General features: G+C 43.9%; 1 protein-coding gene across 2 annotated transcripts in view; it reads left to right on the forward strand.

Moving 5' to 3' along the window:
* Positions 1-6,263, forward strand: part of OTOP3 (otopetrin 3) — a 130,115-nt gene extending 123,852 nt beyond the window's left edge. For both annotated transcript variants that reach the window (XM_069752146.1, XM_069752145.1), the window contains exon 7: positions 5,404-6,263. In XM_069752146.1, coding sequence (XP_069608247.1) covers positions 5,404-5,574 — 171 coding nt within the window. In that variant the 3' untranslated portion in view covers positions 5,575-6,263. The remainder of the gene's footprint in view (positions 1-5,403) is intronic.
* The last annotated feature ends 11,568 nt before the right edge of the window (positions 6,264-17,831 follow it).

A 17,831-nucleotide genomic window follows, 5' to 3' on the forward strand; every position in this document is an offset into this window, starting at 1 on the left:
CAGAGAAGGAGACCCTGGCCCTGGGTATTCTGACCACAGAGTTGTGACACCCTCAAACAAAAATTGAAAGACTCTTGGCTGGCCACAAAAAGCGTTTACCTTCTGTTATACTTTCAAAACGGGGTGCTACCAGATACAAACCATGCGGGGTGCTCAGACTTTTGCATCTTTCCTTTTTCCCATTTTCCTTTTTGTGATTTTTAAAATGTAAAAGATGATAAAGGAAATGTGTCATATTTAACCTAAGCCCTTTTAGAGATCATTTAGTCTTCAAGTTGCTTAACTTTTCACAATAACAGTCATTTTGACCAGGGGTGAACAAACATTTACATGCCAGGTGTCAATTAATAGTTCCATCTGTCCTATCAGATCACATGGAAGAGAAATTCCTCATAGGTTGTGCTGCTGTAATGGACATTAGGGACATTAGCATGTTTATCAGTACCAGTGCTCCTAAAAAATACCTTGCTTTATCAAATTTTTCAGTTTCATTTTACAAATAGGTTTGTATTTGAGCTTTCTATAGCTATCTGAATTATCTACGTTCTAATAGACATTATGCTGTACTCAAAACTAGCCCAAGACAACCAAAGCTCCACCATTAACAACTTTTTTAACTATTATCAACTCAGACAGATATGTTTGAGTCTAAAACACTGCTCTATTTCAGATAAATGCATACTTTAAAAGTCACAGGGGACCTAGTTGCATGAGATACTAGTAGGAAAGACCAGTCGCCAGCAGCTTCCCCCTGCCCACTGCCCTTGTGTGACAGATCTCTCCCTGTGTGAATGTATAGAGACCTGTCTGTCACCGGCAGTGGGTGGGGAGAATCTGCTGGGGACTGCTCTTTCCAATTAGCCTACTATAAGGCCCAGCCTTCTAGTAAGGGCAGTCTCACACATCCAGATAATTCCGGTACCGGAAAAATCGGTACCGGAATTATCCGTGTCCGTGTGCCGGTGCGTTTCTGTGGCACATCAGTGCGGCACACGTGTGCCGCCCGTGTGCCCACTGGCTACCACACGCACCGTGCAGGAGACAGCACTAAAGTTTAGCGCTGTCCCCTGCATCTGGTGCTGAAGCCGCGATTCATATCTTCTCTGCAGCAGCGTTTGCTATAGAGAAGATATGAATAATCGTGTTTAAAATAAATATCCATGTGCCCACCCCCTCACACCCCCTGTGCGCCTTCCCCCGCTGTTATTAAAATACTCACCCGGCTCCCTCGCTGGCTGGCGCTGCTTCCTGTCCTGGCCGCACCTTCTACTGTATGAGCGGTCACGTGGGGCCGCTCATTTACAGTAATGAATATGCGGCTCCACCCCTATGGGAGGTGGAGCCGTATATTCATGATTGTAATGGGCGGCCCCACGTGACCGCTCATACAGTAGAAGGTGCGGCCAGGACAGGAAGCAGCGCCAGCCAGCGCACATGGATCTTTATTTTAAACACGATTATTCATATCTTCTCTACAGCAAACGCTGCTGCAGGAAAGATATGAATCGCAGCTTCAGCACCAGTGGGGGGGACAGCGCTTACAGTAGCGCTGTCTCCTGCACGGCACACATACTGCACACGGACAACGTCCGTGTGCGGTACATGTTTTACACGGACCCATTGACTTTAATGGGTCCGTGTAATCCGTGCGCTCCCACGAACACTGACATGTCTCCGTGTTTGGCACACGGAGACATGGTCCGCAAAAAATCAATGACATCTGCACAGATGCATTGATTTCACTGTGTCTACGTGTGTCAGTGGCTCCGGCACGTGAGGAAACTGTCACCTCACGTACCTGAGCCACTGACGTGTGAAACTGGCCTAAGGTGTACTTTTCTCTGAAATACTGCAGCATTTCAAAGTTAAGCATACAGCTCTGGCAAAAAATTAAGAGACCACCACATCAAAACCCAGTCATGGGCAACCCAATCTCCAGACCTGAATCCCATTGAAAACCTCTGGAATGTAATCAAGAGGATGATGGATAGCAGAGGCGTAGCTAGAGCTTTTGCCGCCCGGGGCTGTTCCCGAGTTTGGCGCCCCCCCCCCCATCCCCCCCATCCCCTCCCATCCCCCCCCATCCCCCCCATCCCCCCCCCCCAGCTCAATACACACAAAGGTTACCAAAAATGGTTTTCCTGTTTTTTAGAACTTAAACTGGGCCTAATGGTGTCACCCCCACATGCCACACCTGTGACTTAATACCACCACACCATGACCAGGCCACATAGTGACCGAATAATACTACATACAAGGGACAAATACCACCGCACCATTTCCAGACCACATATTACCACCACATAGTGACTGAATACTACAATACTGATCAGTAATAAAAAAAAAACCACAATACTATCACCATAAGTGCCAGTATTCACAGGAGATCTGTACTTAGTATGCAGTGTCTGTGTAGAGGTAATACAGAGATCACTGGTGACATTATACACAGGACCTCTATATAGTATACAGTGTATAGTGTCAGTGTATAGGTAACACTGACTCACCAGTGACGTCTCTAGGTGAAGTCCTTCATCTTTCATCCAGCACAGACCGCCATCATTCCTTCCAGCCAGGACTCGTTTCTGCAGGAAATAACACAGTTATCTCGAGCTCCGCTTGCAGAACACATTACTTAATTTTTCACAACTTCTACATTACACCACATGAAGAAAAAAAGGTGATATAGTGTCACTCTGCACAGTAACAGGACCGCCCCCCCATTTAAAACAGTATACTCAAAAAATAAAATAAATACATCACTGCAGTAACAATATCCCTTAATTATCCCCTATGGTAATAATATTCCCCACCCTGGCCCCGTTTATCTCATTCCTGGCTCCAGCCATATGTTGTCGTATCCTGCCCTCATGAGTATCCATTCTACCCCATATGATCTCCCCATCCTGCCCCACCAGCCTCCATCGTATCCGTCCTGCCCCATGATCCAATCCTGCCCCGTGTCTCCAATCATGCCCCGTATCTACATTCTGCCCATGCCTCAAGTCCTGCCCCCAGTGTGTCCAGCATATTACCCCCATGTTGTCCAGCAATCTGCCCCAGTGTGTCCAGCATATTACCCCCATGTTGTCCAGCAATCTGCCCCAGTGTGTCCAGCATATTACCCCCAGTGTGTCCAGCAATCTGCCCCAGTATGTCCAGCATATTACCCCCAGTGTGTCCAGCAATCTGCCCTCAGTGTGTCCAGCAATCTGCCCCAGTGTCCAGCCTTTCCCCAGTGTGTCCAGCAGTCTGCCCCAGTGTGTCCAGCATATTACCCCCAGTGTCCAGCATTGCCCCAGTGTGTCCAGTATATTACCCCCAGTGTGTCCAGCAATCTGCCCCAGTGTCCAGCATTGCCCCAGTGTGTCCAGAAGTCTGCCCCAGGGTCTCCAGCATTGCCTCAATGTGTCCAGAAATCTGCCCCAGGGTCTCCAGTATTGCCCCAGTGTGTCCAGCAATCTGCCCCAGGGTCTCCAGTATTGCCCCAGTGTGTCCAGCATTCTGCCCCATAGTCTCCTGTACTGCCCCAGTGTGTCCAGCATTCTGCCCCATGGTCTCCAGTATTGCCCCAGTGTGTCCAGCAATCTGCCCCATGGTCTCCTGTATTGCCCCAGTGTGTCCAGCATTCTGCCCCATGGTCTCCAGTATTGCCCCGGTGTGTCCAGCAATCTGCCCCATGGTCTCCAGTATTGCCCCAGTATGTCCAGAAGTCTGCCCCAGGGTCTCCAGCATTGCCTCAATGTGTCCTGAGATCTGCCCCATGGTCTCCAGTATTCAGTGTGTCCAGCATTCTGCCCCATAGTCTCCTGTACTGCCCCAGTGTGTCCAGCATTCTGCCCCATGGTCTCCAGTATTGCCCCAGTGTGTCCAGCATTCTGCCCCATGGTCTCCAGTATTGCCCCAGTGTGTCCAGCATTCTGCCCCATGGTCTCCAGTATTGCCCCAGTGTGTCCAGCATTCTGCCCCATGGTCTCCAGTATTGCCCCAGTGTGTCCAGCAATCTGCCCCATAGTCTCCTGTATTGCCCCAGTGTGTCCAGCAATCTGCCCCATGGTCTCCTGTATTGCCCCAGTGTGTCCAGCAATCTGCCCCATAGTCTCCTGTATTGCCCCAGTGTGTCCAGCAATCTGCCCCATGGTCTCCTGTATTGCCCCAGTGTGTCCAGCAATCTGCCCCATGGTCTCCTGTATTGCCCCAGTGTGTCCAGCAATCTGCCCCATGATCTCCAGCATTGCCCCAGCCCCAGACAGTCAGAAATAAAGAAAAAAAAAAAAAGTAAAATCCTCACCTCTCCCGTTCCCAGCGCAGGTCCGGTGCAGTCAGCGTCTCTCCGGCTCTGCGACGCTCAGGACAGAGAGGCAGAGCGGCGCGCACAGTAGTGACGTCATCGCGCCCTCTGCTCTGAGACGTCGCAGAGTCAGAGGACGCTGAAGCCGCAGGAACCAGGAGAGGTGAGTATTAGAGCGGGGGGCGGGGGCGGGGGCGGGACCCGGGGGTGGGGGGAGCTGGCCCTGGTCGTGGCGGCGGACGGCGCCGCCCGAAGATTTAAAGGGGCGTCTTTTTTTTTTTTTTAAATCTTCTTCTCCTGCAGCGCCGGCCGCCCCCAGCATTGTGCCGCCCGGGGCGGACCGCCCCCCCCGCACCCCCCTTCCTACGCCACTGATGGATAGTCACAAGCCATCAAACAAAGAAGAACTGCTTAAATTTTTGTGCCAGAAGGAGTGTGAAAGACTGGTGGAAAGCTTGCCAAGACGCATGAAAGCTGTGATTAAAATTCATGGTTATTCCACAAAGTATTGATTTTTGAACTCTTTCTGAGTTAAAACAATTAGTATTGTTGTTTCTAAATAATTATGAACTTGTTTTCTTTGCATTATTTGAGGTCTGAAAGCACTGGGGTTTTATTTATTTTGACCATTTCTCCTTTTCAGAAAAAAATACAAAATGTTTTGCTTGGAAATTCGGAGACATGTTGTCAGAAGTTTATAGAATAAAAGAACAATTTACATTTTACTCAAAAAAATACCCACAAACAGAAAAATCAGACAAACTGAAAATTTTGCAGTGGTCTCTTAATTTTTGCCAGAGCTGTATATGGCTGAAATCATTCAGCCAATGTCTGATTCATACTGCCCTTGGATCGGGCAACATGTATCAGCTGTCAGGTTCTTTTAATTTGTATTCTCTCTTATTGCCTATAAACTGGTCTTTAGAACCAAATAGATGCAATGCAAAGGTTCTTATAATTGTTTTTGTATATCTAAACCAATGATGGAGCAATATGAGAAGAAAGACATTTCATGGAAAACATAGAGCATATAACTAGCGCATAGTATTTATTATGTTATGATGATTTCCCTTCCTACGCTACATCTTCTTATGCTGCCCTTTGTTTTGCAGCTCTGGTTCATGTCAGCTTTTGGAGAGCATCCTCAGTATGCAAATGGTCTGGAGCGTGAATACTACGGCTTTTCAGTTTGGTTTTCAATTCTCAACTTTGGGCTCCCTCTATCAGTCTTTTACAGGATGCACAGTGTTGGCGGGTTACTGGAAGTTTACGTCACTGCTTAGGTTCCAGCACTGGCGAATGTCACCAGAATAATAGACAGTTATAAAATCCACATTTGCAGCACTGAGAATTTACAAACTGAAGACACTAATTTGGGGAATCTCCTGTTGATAATGGACATCAAGTGTTCTTCCTTAAAGGGACACTGTCACCTGGATTTGGAGGGAACAATCTTCAGCCATGGAGGCGGGGTTTTGGGGTTTTTGATTCACCCTTTCCTTACCCGCTGGCTGCATGCTGGCTGCAATATTGGATTGAAGTTCATTCTCTGTCCTCCATAGTACACGCCTGCGCAAGGGAAGATTGCATTGCGCAGGCGTGTACTACGGAGGACATAGAATGAACTTCAATCCAATATTGCAGCCAGCATGCAGCCAGCGGGTAAGGAAAGGGTGAATCAAAAACCCCAAAACCCCGCCTCCATGGCTGAAGATTGTTCCCTCCAAATTCAGGTGACAGTGTCCCTTTAAGCCTTAAAACAAAATCATGGCGTTCTACTGGTATTGAAGTGAGCAGACGCTAGTCCTTCAAGCCTCCTAGTAGGTTTTAAGCTTACAAGGCTCCATCAAAGATGAAATTAAAAAAAACTAGAGGTCATCTGTTTAGTGGTAGATTTTGTATAAATGCAATACACTATCCAGCAGGTTTGTTGTGGTATAACTGCATAAAACAGCATGTGATTATAAAGTCCAGAACTTGTAGCCCACCATTGATTCTAAGGGGTCAGTTATATGAATTAGAAGAATGAGGAAAAACACATAACACCTTTACTGTGATCCATGCACATGTCTATCATTAGTGGTATCACTTGGAGCTCCAAGACAACCTGTAACAGAGACCCCAACTATTGAGTGCACTTAAACTACTGGTTTCCTGGTATGGGGCAGAGGGAGCTTTTGGGTTCTCACACACTGCATGGCATGGCAGAAACTTTCAACCTTTTTAATTAGACAACATCTATTCACATTATTCTTGAGCTATTTTGGTTAACAAGGAGCAGATGTGACCATTATTTTTGCTCAAAATGTTTACACCGGAGGATATAATATATTGGAACATCTGAATGCAGATGGTGTGCTATTGCTATAATTTAATGTAATTTAACAAAAATTTATTTTTATAAAGATATGGTCCAGGAGTTTAGGAAATTAAATTGGCAGCAAGATATACTATAAAATGGAAACAAACACTACTTATCTGATACACAGTAAACTTAGGCTGAGAAACTAAGTTTTTTGGAGGGCACCACTCCATCTAATGGGACCAGAACATGCCAAAAATATACCTTATAAGAAGAAGAAAAAGAAGCATGTAAACAAATGTAACCACCTAGAAATATTTGATTAGACTTTACTACAATAACAAGCCACAGAAAACGATTAGAAACATTTAAATAGGACCATAAATGGCCATGATACAAAGCACCAAAACACAGACCCAGTCTATTGTAGAATTTGGGTCTATCCCTAACTGCCAAATGGATGGTACAAATCTTATAGCTGCAATGTAGCTATACACACAAGATGGAAGTGTAAAGGTCACGTGGATGTTTCACAATGGTAGAGAATAATCTGCTACATGCTCGTCAGTATATACAGAGTCCATCTATACACTTATTGATAAAGTGCACAGAGTGCAAAAACTAACTTATATAAAGTGCAAACAAAACAAATATATATAGCAAACATTAAAGTGATATAGCAGATAGATATAATAATCTATAATTCAAAAACATGCCTAAGTTGTATACTTATACATCTTAGCTAAGTAAATCACCAGCACAACCAAATATAAGAAAGAAGCCTCAGTAAGTGAAATATACCATACTGGGAAATCCAGAAAATGTATATAGGACAGTAGGGGTGATCCCCACGTGTATTGCAGCAGTTTTGTATTGCAGGTATTATCAGCCCTGATGAAGCCATAATAGTAGAGGCAATATGCCATATTACCAGGTCAGGTTTACCATACAGTGAACATGGTAAATAAAAAATCCAAAAAACAAATTGTGGAATTGCACTTTCCTTGTAATTTCATGCACTTGGAATTTTATTCCCTGGGTTCAAGTACACAATATGGTAAAATCAATGGTTTAGTTCAAAATTACAACTCATCCCGCAAAAAACAAACCTTCATACAGCTATATTGATACACCAGTGTCATATAGTACCATTCATCACTGTCTTGGCCAAAGTGGACTTCATAGAGAATGACTGAGGACCGGAGGAGGAAATCAGCAATTTATGAATAAAATGAGACTTGAATTTTGCTAAGATACATATTGACAAGCCACAAAGAGGTTTTTTAGAAGTGACATCAGCTCTATGTTCACATATGCAAAGAATGAGGCATACAAATTAAAGAACGTTGTACCCACTGTAAAACATGGAGGAGGCTTGGCTATGTTTTGGGGTTGCTTTGCTGCATCTGACACAGGGTTTCTTGATTCTGTGCAGGGTATAATGAAATTTCAAGACTGTCAAGACAGTCTGGAACTACAGGTCTGAGCTACAGGTCATGGGTTCTTCTACAGTATAAGTATAACGAGTATAATTACCTAAAACATACAGCTAAAAAGATCCAAGAATTGAGGAGAGCAAAGCATTGGAATATTCTGAAATGGCTTATGAGGCCTGATCTAAATCCTATTGAACATCTGTGGAAAGAGATGAATCATGAAGTCTGGAGAAGGTGCCTTTATACCTGAGGCAGCAGGAGCAGTGTGCTCACGAGGAGAGGGCCAAAATATGTTGCAGTGATTGCATCAAAATGTTGTGCAACAAAATGTTAATGGAAACATCATTTTTGACCAAACAATATTCATTAGTTTGTTTGTTTCCTGTTGAATCACAGTTCAAAAGCAATGTCTTCCAACAAGACAATGACCCTAAGCACACAGCTAAAATAACAAAGGAGTGGCTTCAGAACAACTCTGTGACCATTCTTGACTGGCCCAGCCAGAGCCCTGACCCAAACCCAATTGAGCTTCTCTGGAGAGATCTGAAAATGGCTGTCCACCAACGTTCACCATCCAACCTGACGTAACTGGAGTGGATCTTCAAGGAAGAATGGCAGGGGATCCCAAAATCCAGGTGTGAAAACTTGTTGCATCATTCCCAAGAATACTCATGGCTGTACTAGCTCAAAAGGGTGCTTCTACTCAGTGCTGAACAAAGGGTCTGAATACTTATGACCATGTGATATTTCAGTTTTTCTTTTTTAAACTTGCAAAAATTACTACATTTCTGTTTTTTTTCAGTCACGATGGGGTGCAGAGTGTACATTAATGAGAAAAATCTTTTTTGAATTTACCAAAATGGCTGCAATGAAAAAAAGAGTGAAAAATTTAAAGGTTCTGAATACTTTACGTGCACACTGTACTTTGACATTCTGTGCTCTTTGGTTACCATTCATCCGTCTCTTCAACTTGTCATTAATTTTCCCCTTGCGGCCACAGCTAGGGAGGTTGGCTATAGTCCCATAAGCCTTAAACGTCTGAATAATATTTGCAACTGTAATAACAAGAACATCAAGACAACTGTGTCAGAGGATCTCCAAAATGCTAGGTCTTATGTAGTATTTCTGGTATGCAATGGTTAGTACCTACCAACTGTGGCCCGATGAAAGACAGCTGATATGCAATAGTGATAGGATTGTGGCTCCCAATGATCCTTAATGAACTTGGGGAATGAAAGCTAGCCTGTCTGTTCCGATCCCATCAAAGAAATGAAAGCTCCACTTACCACAGTATATTAACCCCTTTACCCCCAAAGGTGGTTTGCCCGTTAATGACCAGGCCAATTTTTACAATTCTGACCACTATCGCTTCATGACGTACTGACTCAACTTCAAACTTCAACGGATCCTAGTGATTCTGAGACTGTTTTTTGTGACATATTGTACTTTCTGAAAGTGGTAAAATGTATTCGATACAACTGGCATTTATTTGTGAAAAAAACAGAAATGTTATGAAAATTTTGAAGATTTCACAATTTTTAAACATTAAATTTTCATGCTCTTAAATCACAGAGATATATCACACAAAATAAATAACATTTCCCACATGTCTACTTTACATCAGCACAATTTTGGAACCAAATTTTTTTTGTTGGGAAGTTATAAAGGTTAAAAGTTGACCAGCAATTTTTTCATTTTTCCAACAAATCTTACAAAACCATTTTTTTAGGGACCACATCACATTTGAAGTAATTTTGAAGGCCTATATGATAGAAAATATCCAAAAATTACAACATTCTAAAAACTGTACCCCTCAAGTTACTCAAAACCACATTCAAGAAGTTTATTAACCTTTCAGCTGCTTCACGGGAATGGAATGTGGAAAAAATAAACATTTTACTTTTTTTCACAAAAAAATACTTCAGATCCAAATTATTTTTATTTTGACAAGGGTAACAGAAAAATAGACCCCAAAATTTGTTGTGTAGTTTCTCCTGAGCATGCTGATACCCCATATGAGGGAGAAAAATACTGTCTTGATACACGGCAGAGCTATAAAGGGAAGTGGTGTGCCCGCTATGGCCGTGATTACTCGGTACCGGACTGGTTCTTAAAGGGGATGTGTCAGAGGCCCTGGGTGTCCAATGAAAGGAATGAAGGAATAGTTGTAGGGGATTGTTCGTGACACCATCTGTGGTACTCGGCCAGGGATAGCCGACGCTGCTTAAAGGGATCTGCTGGGGCCGATGGTAATGCAGCTTAGATGGTTTTGCTCCCCACAGGTGGAGTGGAGACCCCATGGCTACCAGGACAGTCTATGAGGGGTTGTGGATGTTAGGGTGCAGGAATAATCGGAAGACACAGGGACTGTAGTTTCTTTATCTTTAATTGTAGGTGCTGTCTGGGGCACTGGTGACAGGTGGTGTTGGAGGTCCAGGCAGCCTGGAAACAATTCAGAATCCCCCTTAGCCATGTGAATTTGGAGGCCTTCCTAACTTCACTGTTTTCAAGGTTCTTGATGCTTTATGCTCTATTCCAGTCCCCCCCTCTCTCTCTGTCCTTTAAGTGGAACACTACCCACATGGCAGGCAGCTCAAGCCTTTTGCAGGTGGCACTCTCTTTTGGGGTGTCTCCGGGCTCTAGTTTGCTGCTCTGCCTTCAGGTCTTAGTTGTGGCCAGGAGACCTGCAATCTCCTGTCCTTCGGATTCAGTTGTGGAGCCTGCAGTTGCCATACAACCACGGACTCCGGTGTCCGGCATTTTGCACTCAGTCTGGGAGTGAGCTCAATCGCAGCTCCACTCCCAGGCTCTCCCCTCATGCTTCCTCTTCCTTCACTGTCTGCATCCTCACTCTCCCTCCCTCGGACTCAGACTAACTAACCCCGCCTCCTGACCAGAACTTATAAGGAAGCTCCCCTGAAACTGAGTTTAGAGGTCCCCCTTCTGGTCTGCAGTCAGGAAAGTGTTGAATGCCAGTGTTACCTCCTAAGGGGATTCCTTCTTGCTTCCAGACATGGCATCACTCCCTATGAGGGAGGCAATGCCATTGTGGCAACCGGACTCATGGGGTGTCAAAGAAGGAACGCCATTTGACTTCTTGAATGTAAAATTTGCTGTAACAATTGGAGGATGCCATGTGGCATTTGGAGAGCCTCTGATGTGCCTAAACAGTGTAAATTACCCACAAGGGACACCATTTTGGAAATCAGACCCTTCAGGGAACTGATCTAGATGTGTGATGAGCACATTGAACCCTCAGGTGATTCACAGAATTCTATAACGTTGAGCTGTGAAAATAAAAAATAAAGCATCACATTTTCTACACAACCATGTTTTAAGCCCAAAATATTGCATTTTCATAAGGATAACATGAGAAATTGCACCATACATCTTGCAGTGCAAGTTCTGCTGAGTTACGCCAATACCCCATGTGAGGGAGAAAACTATTGCTTGGGTGCACAGCAATGAACGGAAGGAATGTCAGTTGACTTTTTGAATGTAAAATTTCCTGGAATCATTTGGAGAGCCCCTGATATGCATAAACAGTGGAAACCCCCAAGTGACCCCATTTTGGAAACTAGACCCCTCAAGGAATGTATTTAGATGTGTGGTAAGAAACTTGAACCCCTCATGTGCTTCACAAAAGTTGAGTCGTGAAAATAAAAAAATCACATTTTCCCCACAAAAAATGTTTATTTTGGCCCCAAATTTTGCATTTTCATAAGGGCAACACGAGAAATTGCACTATACAATTTGCTGTGCAATTTCTCCTGAGTACGCCGATACCCCGATTTGTAGGGAAATACTACTTTTGAGGTACAGTGCAAAACTCAAAAGGGAAGAGGTGCCATATTGAAGTTTAGATTTTGCTGGAATGGTTTGAGGGTGCTATGTCAGATTGGCAGAGCCCCTGAGGTGCCAGAACAACAGAAACACCCTATATGTGAACTCATTTTACAAACTATACTCCCCAATGAATTCATCTTGGGGTGCAGTGATCATAGTGACACCACATGTGCCTTACAGAATTTTAGGGTATGTACACACGTTGCAGATTTTGCTGCAGATCGGCAGCAGATTGGCCGCTGCAGATTCGCAGCAGTTTTCCCTGAGTTTACAGTACCATGTAAACCTATGGAAAACAAAATCCGCAGTGCACATGTTGCAGAAAAAAACACGCGGAAAAGTAGTGTTGTTTATTCCGCAGCATGTCAATTCTTTGTGCGGATTCCGCAGCGGTTTACACCTACTCCATAATAGGAATCCGCAGGTGTAAAACAGCAGGTGGAATCCGCACAAAATCCGCAAAAAAAAAAAATTGCTGTAAATCCGCGGTAATTCCGCAGGAAATCTGCAGTGCGGATTTACCAAAATCAGTCTGGAAAAATCTGCACCACTTTCTCTGCAACGTGTGCACGTGGCCTTATACTATTGAGCAGTGAAGAAAGAATAAATTACATTTTTACCACTAAAATGTTGTTTTAGCCCAAGTTTTTAATTTTTCTAAGGGCTAATAGGATTTTTTTTTACAACAAACTGAGGTTCATTTTTTCCTGAGTGTGCCAATACCCTACATGTAATCGAGAAATATTTTCAGACACAGTGCAAAGCTCCAAAGGCAAGAAGCGCCAGATTTTACAGTTATGGTTTGCAGGTGCCATGACCCACTGGGAGAGCCCATGAGGTGCCAGAACAGCAAAAACCCCCATAAGTGACCCCATTTTACAAACAACACCTTTCAATGAATTCATCTGGGGGTGCAGTGATCATATTGGCACCACAGGTGTGTCACAGAATTTTATACCATTGGGCAGTGAAGAAAAAATAACTACATTTTAACTACCAAAATATTGTTTTAGCCCCAGATTTTACATTTTCTACAGAAGTGGGTAAAAATGGCACCATAATTTGTCCTACTCAATGTGGCAATACCATATATGTGGCTGTACAGTACTACTAGCCATACGGAGAGACTCTGGAGGAATGGAACGCTATTTCCCTCCTGTAGCGCAGATTTTCTAGATCAGTTTGCGGACTCCATATACAGCGCCCCTAATAGCTAAAAGAGCAGAATCCCCCATCAAGTGACCCCATTTTTTAAATTATACCCCTTTGGGAATTTATCTACATGTGTAGTGACTATTTTGATTCCATGGGTATTTTCCAGAAACAAATAGCAATGAATGTTGCAGAGTGAAAACTTCAAAATGCTGTTGTAGTGACCAGTACGATGTAGTTACCAGTATGTTGCAGTCACCAGTATGTTATGCCCAGCCCATGCTTCTGGAGGCACGCACCCATAAGTTAGGCAGGCTCCCAACGCTTCAGAAATTCCAAACATGTGGATGCTATATGTGGCTTAGGTACACTGCGGGGCTCAGAAGGGAGGGGGCATTTGGATTTGTGGATTGAGATGAAGCTTTTATTGGGAACATTTTTCATAACATTTGAAATCACATTTATCTGGCCCTCTACGCTGAGCACTAACTTTGGGGTTTCCATCTAAATCTCAGTGACGTGATTCAGATGAAACCCCCCGAGGGATCCATTCACTATAATGAGGCAGCAGAGTTACTCTGGACTCCGTCTGGTCTCTGTTCAGCTGTGTCCTGCTATTCAGAAGCGCACAAAACTGTCGCCGATGGCACTTTTATGCAATCCTAAAATAATGGACACTGCTGGATCACAGGTCAGACGGAGTCCACAGGGCCTCCATCTGCCTCATTATAGGGAATCTTCTGTCAAGGGTTCTGTCTGAATCACGTATTTCAGAGATTTACATGGAAACCCTGGTGTAAGCGCAGAGAGCAGGATAAATGTGAGCTGAGCTTTACTGTGATCTTTGGGAGGCTGAATGAAAAAATCAACAGCAGGTGAAGAATTGTACGCTTTTTAGTGCAAAAATTTGTTTTTTGCATCACCATATTTTGAGAGCTATAAGGTTTATATATTTTTGCCCACAGAGTCATGTGAGGGCTTGTTTTTTGCGCGGGACGAGTTCACGTTTTTATTGGTGCCATTTTCCGACACTTGACAGTTTTTGGTCGCTTTCTATTCCAATTTTTGGGAGGCAGACTGAACAAATCAGGAATTTCGGGGGTGTTTTATATCATTCAACATCTGGTAAAATTGATAAGGCAGTTTTATTCTTTGGGTCACGTCGATTACAGCGATACCTCATTTATATCTTTTTTTGTGTTTTGGCACTTTTTTATGCAAAAAATTATTATTATTGCATCACTTTATTTCTGGAAGCTATAACTTTTTTTTCACCGCTGATGGAGCTGTATGGTGGCTTGTTTTTTGCTGGACAAGATGATATTTTCAGTGGTACCATGGTTATTTACCGTATATACTCGAGTAGAAGCCGAGATTTTCAGCCAAAAAAAATGGGCTGAAAGTGCCCCTCTTGGCTTAAACTCGAGTCATGGTCCGCGGGTGAGGGGAAGTGACGACTGTCAAATACTCACCTGCTCCCGGCGCTCCTGACGCAGTCCCTGCGTGTCCCATGGTCTTCGGGTGCGGCAGCTTCTTCCCCTGTTCAGCGGTCACTGGTACCGCTCATTAAAGTAATGAATATGGACTCCACTCTCATAGGGGTAGAGCCGCATATTCATTACTGTAATGAGCGGTACCATGTGACCGCTCACTACAGGAAGAAGCTGCCGCGCCCGGAGACCGTGGGACATGCAGGGACCGCGTCAGGAGCATCGGGAGCAGGTGAGTATTTCATATTTACCTTCCCTTGTTCCACCGCCGCCCGTCTTCCGCATCCTCTGCACTGACTGTTCAGGTCAGAGGGCGTGATGACGTATTAGTGTGCGCACCACCCTCTGCCTGAACAGTCAGTGCGGAGAGACGTCCCGCTGATGTGGCACAATATTACGATACGATACGATACGATACACTTTATTGATCCCGTGGGAAATTATGGTATCACAGCAGCACGACTTAAAACATAAAAATCATAAAGGAATTACATAGTTGACATGACAGTTTGTTGACAGAAGAACATTATACATTATACATTAGAATAGGACATACACAACAAGTGAACTGAAATGTAGAGAAATAAGTAGACATTCACCTTGGTGGTTTAACCCTAATGTTATTGTTGTACATTCCCATGGCAGTTGGCACAAACGATTTCCTATATTTTTCCTTCTTACACCTCAGGAGTATAAGCCGGTTACTGAAGGTGCTCTTCTGTCTCATGAAAAGCTCATATAGTGGATGTGCATTATTGTTCATAATTGCCATACACTTTTTCAGAGTTCTTTTCTCCACTACCTCCCCAAAAGAGTCCAGCTTGCAGCCCACAGCAGAACTTGCCTTCTTAATAATCTTATTCAGCTTATTAGCATCAGAGGCCCGCACACTACTACCCCAGCACGTGATTGCAAAAAAGATGGCACTTGCCACCACCGACTGGTAGAACATTTCTAACATTTTGCTGCACACATTAAAAGACCTCAGTTTCCTTAGGAAATACAGTCTGCTCATCCCCTTCTTGTAGACAAACTCTGAGTGGCATCTCCAGTCCAGTTTGCTATCCAAATGGACCCCCAAATATTTGTACCTCTCCACCTGCTCTACCTCCTGACCAGCAATAGTGATCGGTAAGCATTCCATCTTTATCCTGCTATAGTTGGCCACCAACTCCTTAGTTTTCTTAACATTTAGTTGTAGATAGTTACCATTGCACCAATCCACGAAATTCGACACCACCCTTCTATATTCCTCATCCCCCTGATCTCCCCTAATGCATCCCACAACCACGGAGTCATCCGAAAATTTTTGAAGGTGGCAAAGTTCAGATTTATACTGAAAGTCTGAAGTATACAGTGTGAATAGAAAGGGCGCAAGCACCGTTCCCTGGGGGGCACCTACACTGCTCAGTAATCTGCTTGACACCACTGCTCCCATCTGTACAAACTGTGGCCGATCTGATAGGTAGTCCGTTATCCAATTTCTCATCCCCTCCTCAACCTTCATATCAGTCATCTTTTTGTGTAGTAAAAGTGGCTGCAGGGAGTTAAATGCACTCGAGAAATCGAAGAACATCGCTCGAACCGTGGTTCCGTCAGTCTCCAGAAATGAATGTACCCTATGTAACAGAGAAAGAATAGCATCATCCACCCCCAATCTATGTCGGTAAGCATACTGAAGGGGATCAATAAAAGCATTGACCCTCGGTCTTAAGTGAGCAAGCACTAATCTTTCCAAGGCCTTCATAGCGTGAGATGTTAAGGCTACAGGACGATAGTCATTTAGGGTTGCAGGAGAAGAAGTCTGGGCATCTATGGGGCCATAAAGAACTACATGGAGCCTTATATGGGGCATCTATGGGGCCATAAAGAACTGCATGGAGCATTATATGGGGCATCTATGGGGCCATAAAGAACTGCATGGAGCATTATATGGGGCATCTATGGGGCCATAAAGAATTGCATGGAGCATTATATGGGGCATCTATGGGGTCATAAAGAACTGCATGGAGCATTATATGGGGCATCTATTGGGCCATAAAGAACTACATGGAGCATTATATGGGGCATCTATGGGGCCATAAAGAACTGCATGGAGCTTTATATGGGGCATCTATGGGGCCATAAAGAACTGCATGGAGCATTATATGGGGCCATAAAGAACTGCATGGAACATTGTATGGGGCATCTTATGGGGCCATAAAGAACTCTATGGAGCATTATATGGGGAATATTTTAATATGGAGTATCTTATGGGGCCATAATGAACTGCATGGAGCATTATATGGGGCATCTATGGGGCCATAAAGAACTGCATGGAGCATTATATGGGGCATCTATGAGGCCATAGAGAACTGCATGGAGCATTATATGGGGCATCTATGGGGCCATAAAGAACTGCATGGAGTATTATATGGGGCATCTATGGGGCCATAATGAACTGCATGGAGCATTATATGGAGCATCTATGGGGCCATAAAGAACTGCATGGAGCATTATATGGGGCATCTATGGGGCCATAAAGAACTGCATGGAGCATTATATGGGGCATTTATGGGGCCATAAAGAACTGCATGGAGCATTATATGGTGCATATTTTAATATGGAGCATCTTATGGGGCCATAATGAACTGTACGGAGCATTATATGGGGCTCCTGATTCAATATGGATATTCAAAAACACTTAACCTACTGATGTCTCAATTAATTTTTACTTTTATTGGTATCTATTTTTACTTTTGACATTTACCGGTAGCTGCTGCATTTCCCACCCTAGGCTTACACTCGAGTCAATAAGTTTTCCCAGTTTTTTGTGGCAAAATTAGGGGGGTCGGCTTATACTAGGGTCGGCTTAGGCTGGCCTCACACTCAGCGTATAAAAATACGGTCCGTATTTTACGGCCGTAATATGCCACAAAATTCAAAAAATGGTGATCCGTAAGTACTCCGTAGGCAGGGTGTGTCAGCGTATTTTGCGCACGGCATCCTCCGTATGTAATCCGTATGGCATCTGTACTGCGAGATTTTCTCACGGCTTGCAAAACCGACATACGGACATACAATGGATCCATGTGCTCCAAAAATCGTAAAAACATATTTACTGTCTCTATATATATATATATGTTAGTGAGACACATATATATATACTAGATGGTGGCCCGATTCTAACGCATCGGGTATTCTAGAATATGCATGTCCACGTAGTATATTGCCCATCCACGTAGTATATTGCCCAGTCACGTATTGCCCAGCCACGTAGTATATTGCCCAGCCACGTAGTATATTGCCCAGCAATGTAGTATATTGCCCAGCCA

Source organism: Ranitomeya imitator, chromosome 2 (genome assembly GCF_032444005.1).
Source record: "Ranitomeya imitator isolate aRanImi1 chromosome 2, aRanImi1.pri, whole genome shotgun sequence".
Classification (NCBI taxonomy): domain Eukaryota; kingdom Metazoa; phylum Chordata; class Amphibia; order Anura; family Dendrobatidae; genus Ranitomeya; species Ranitomeya imitator.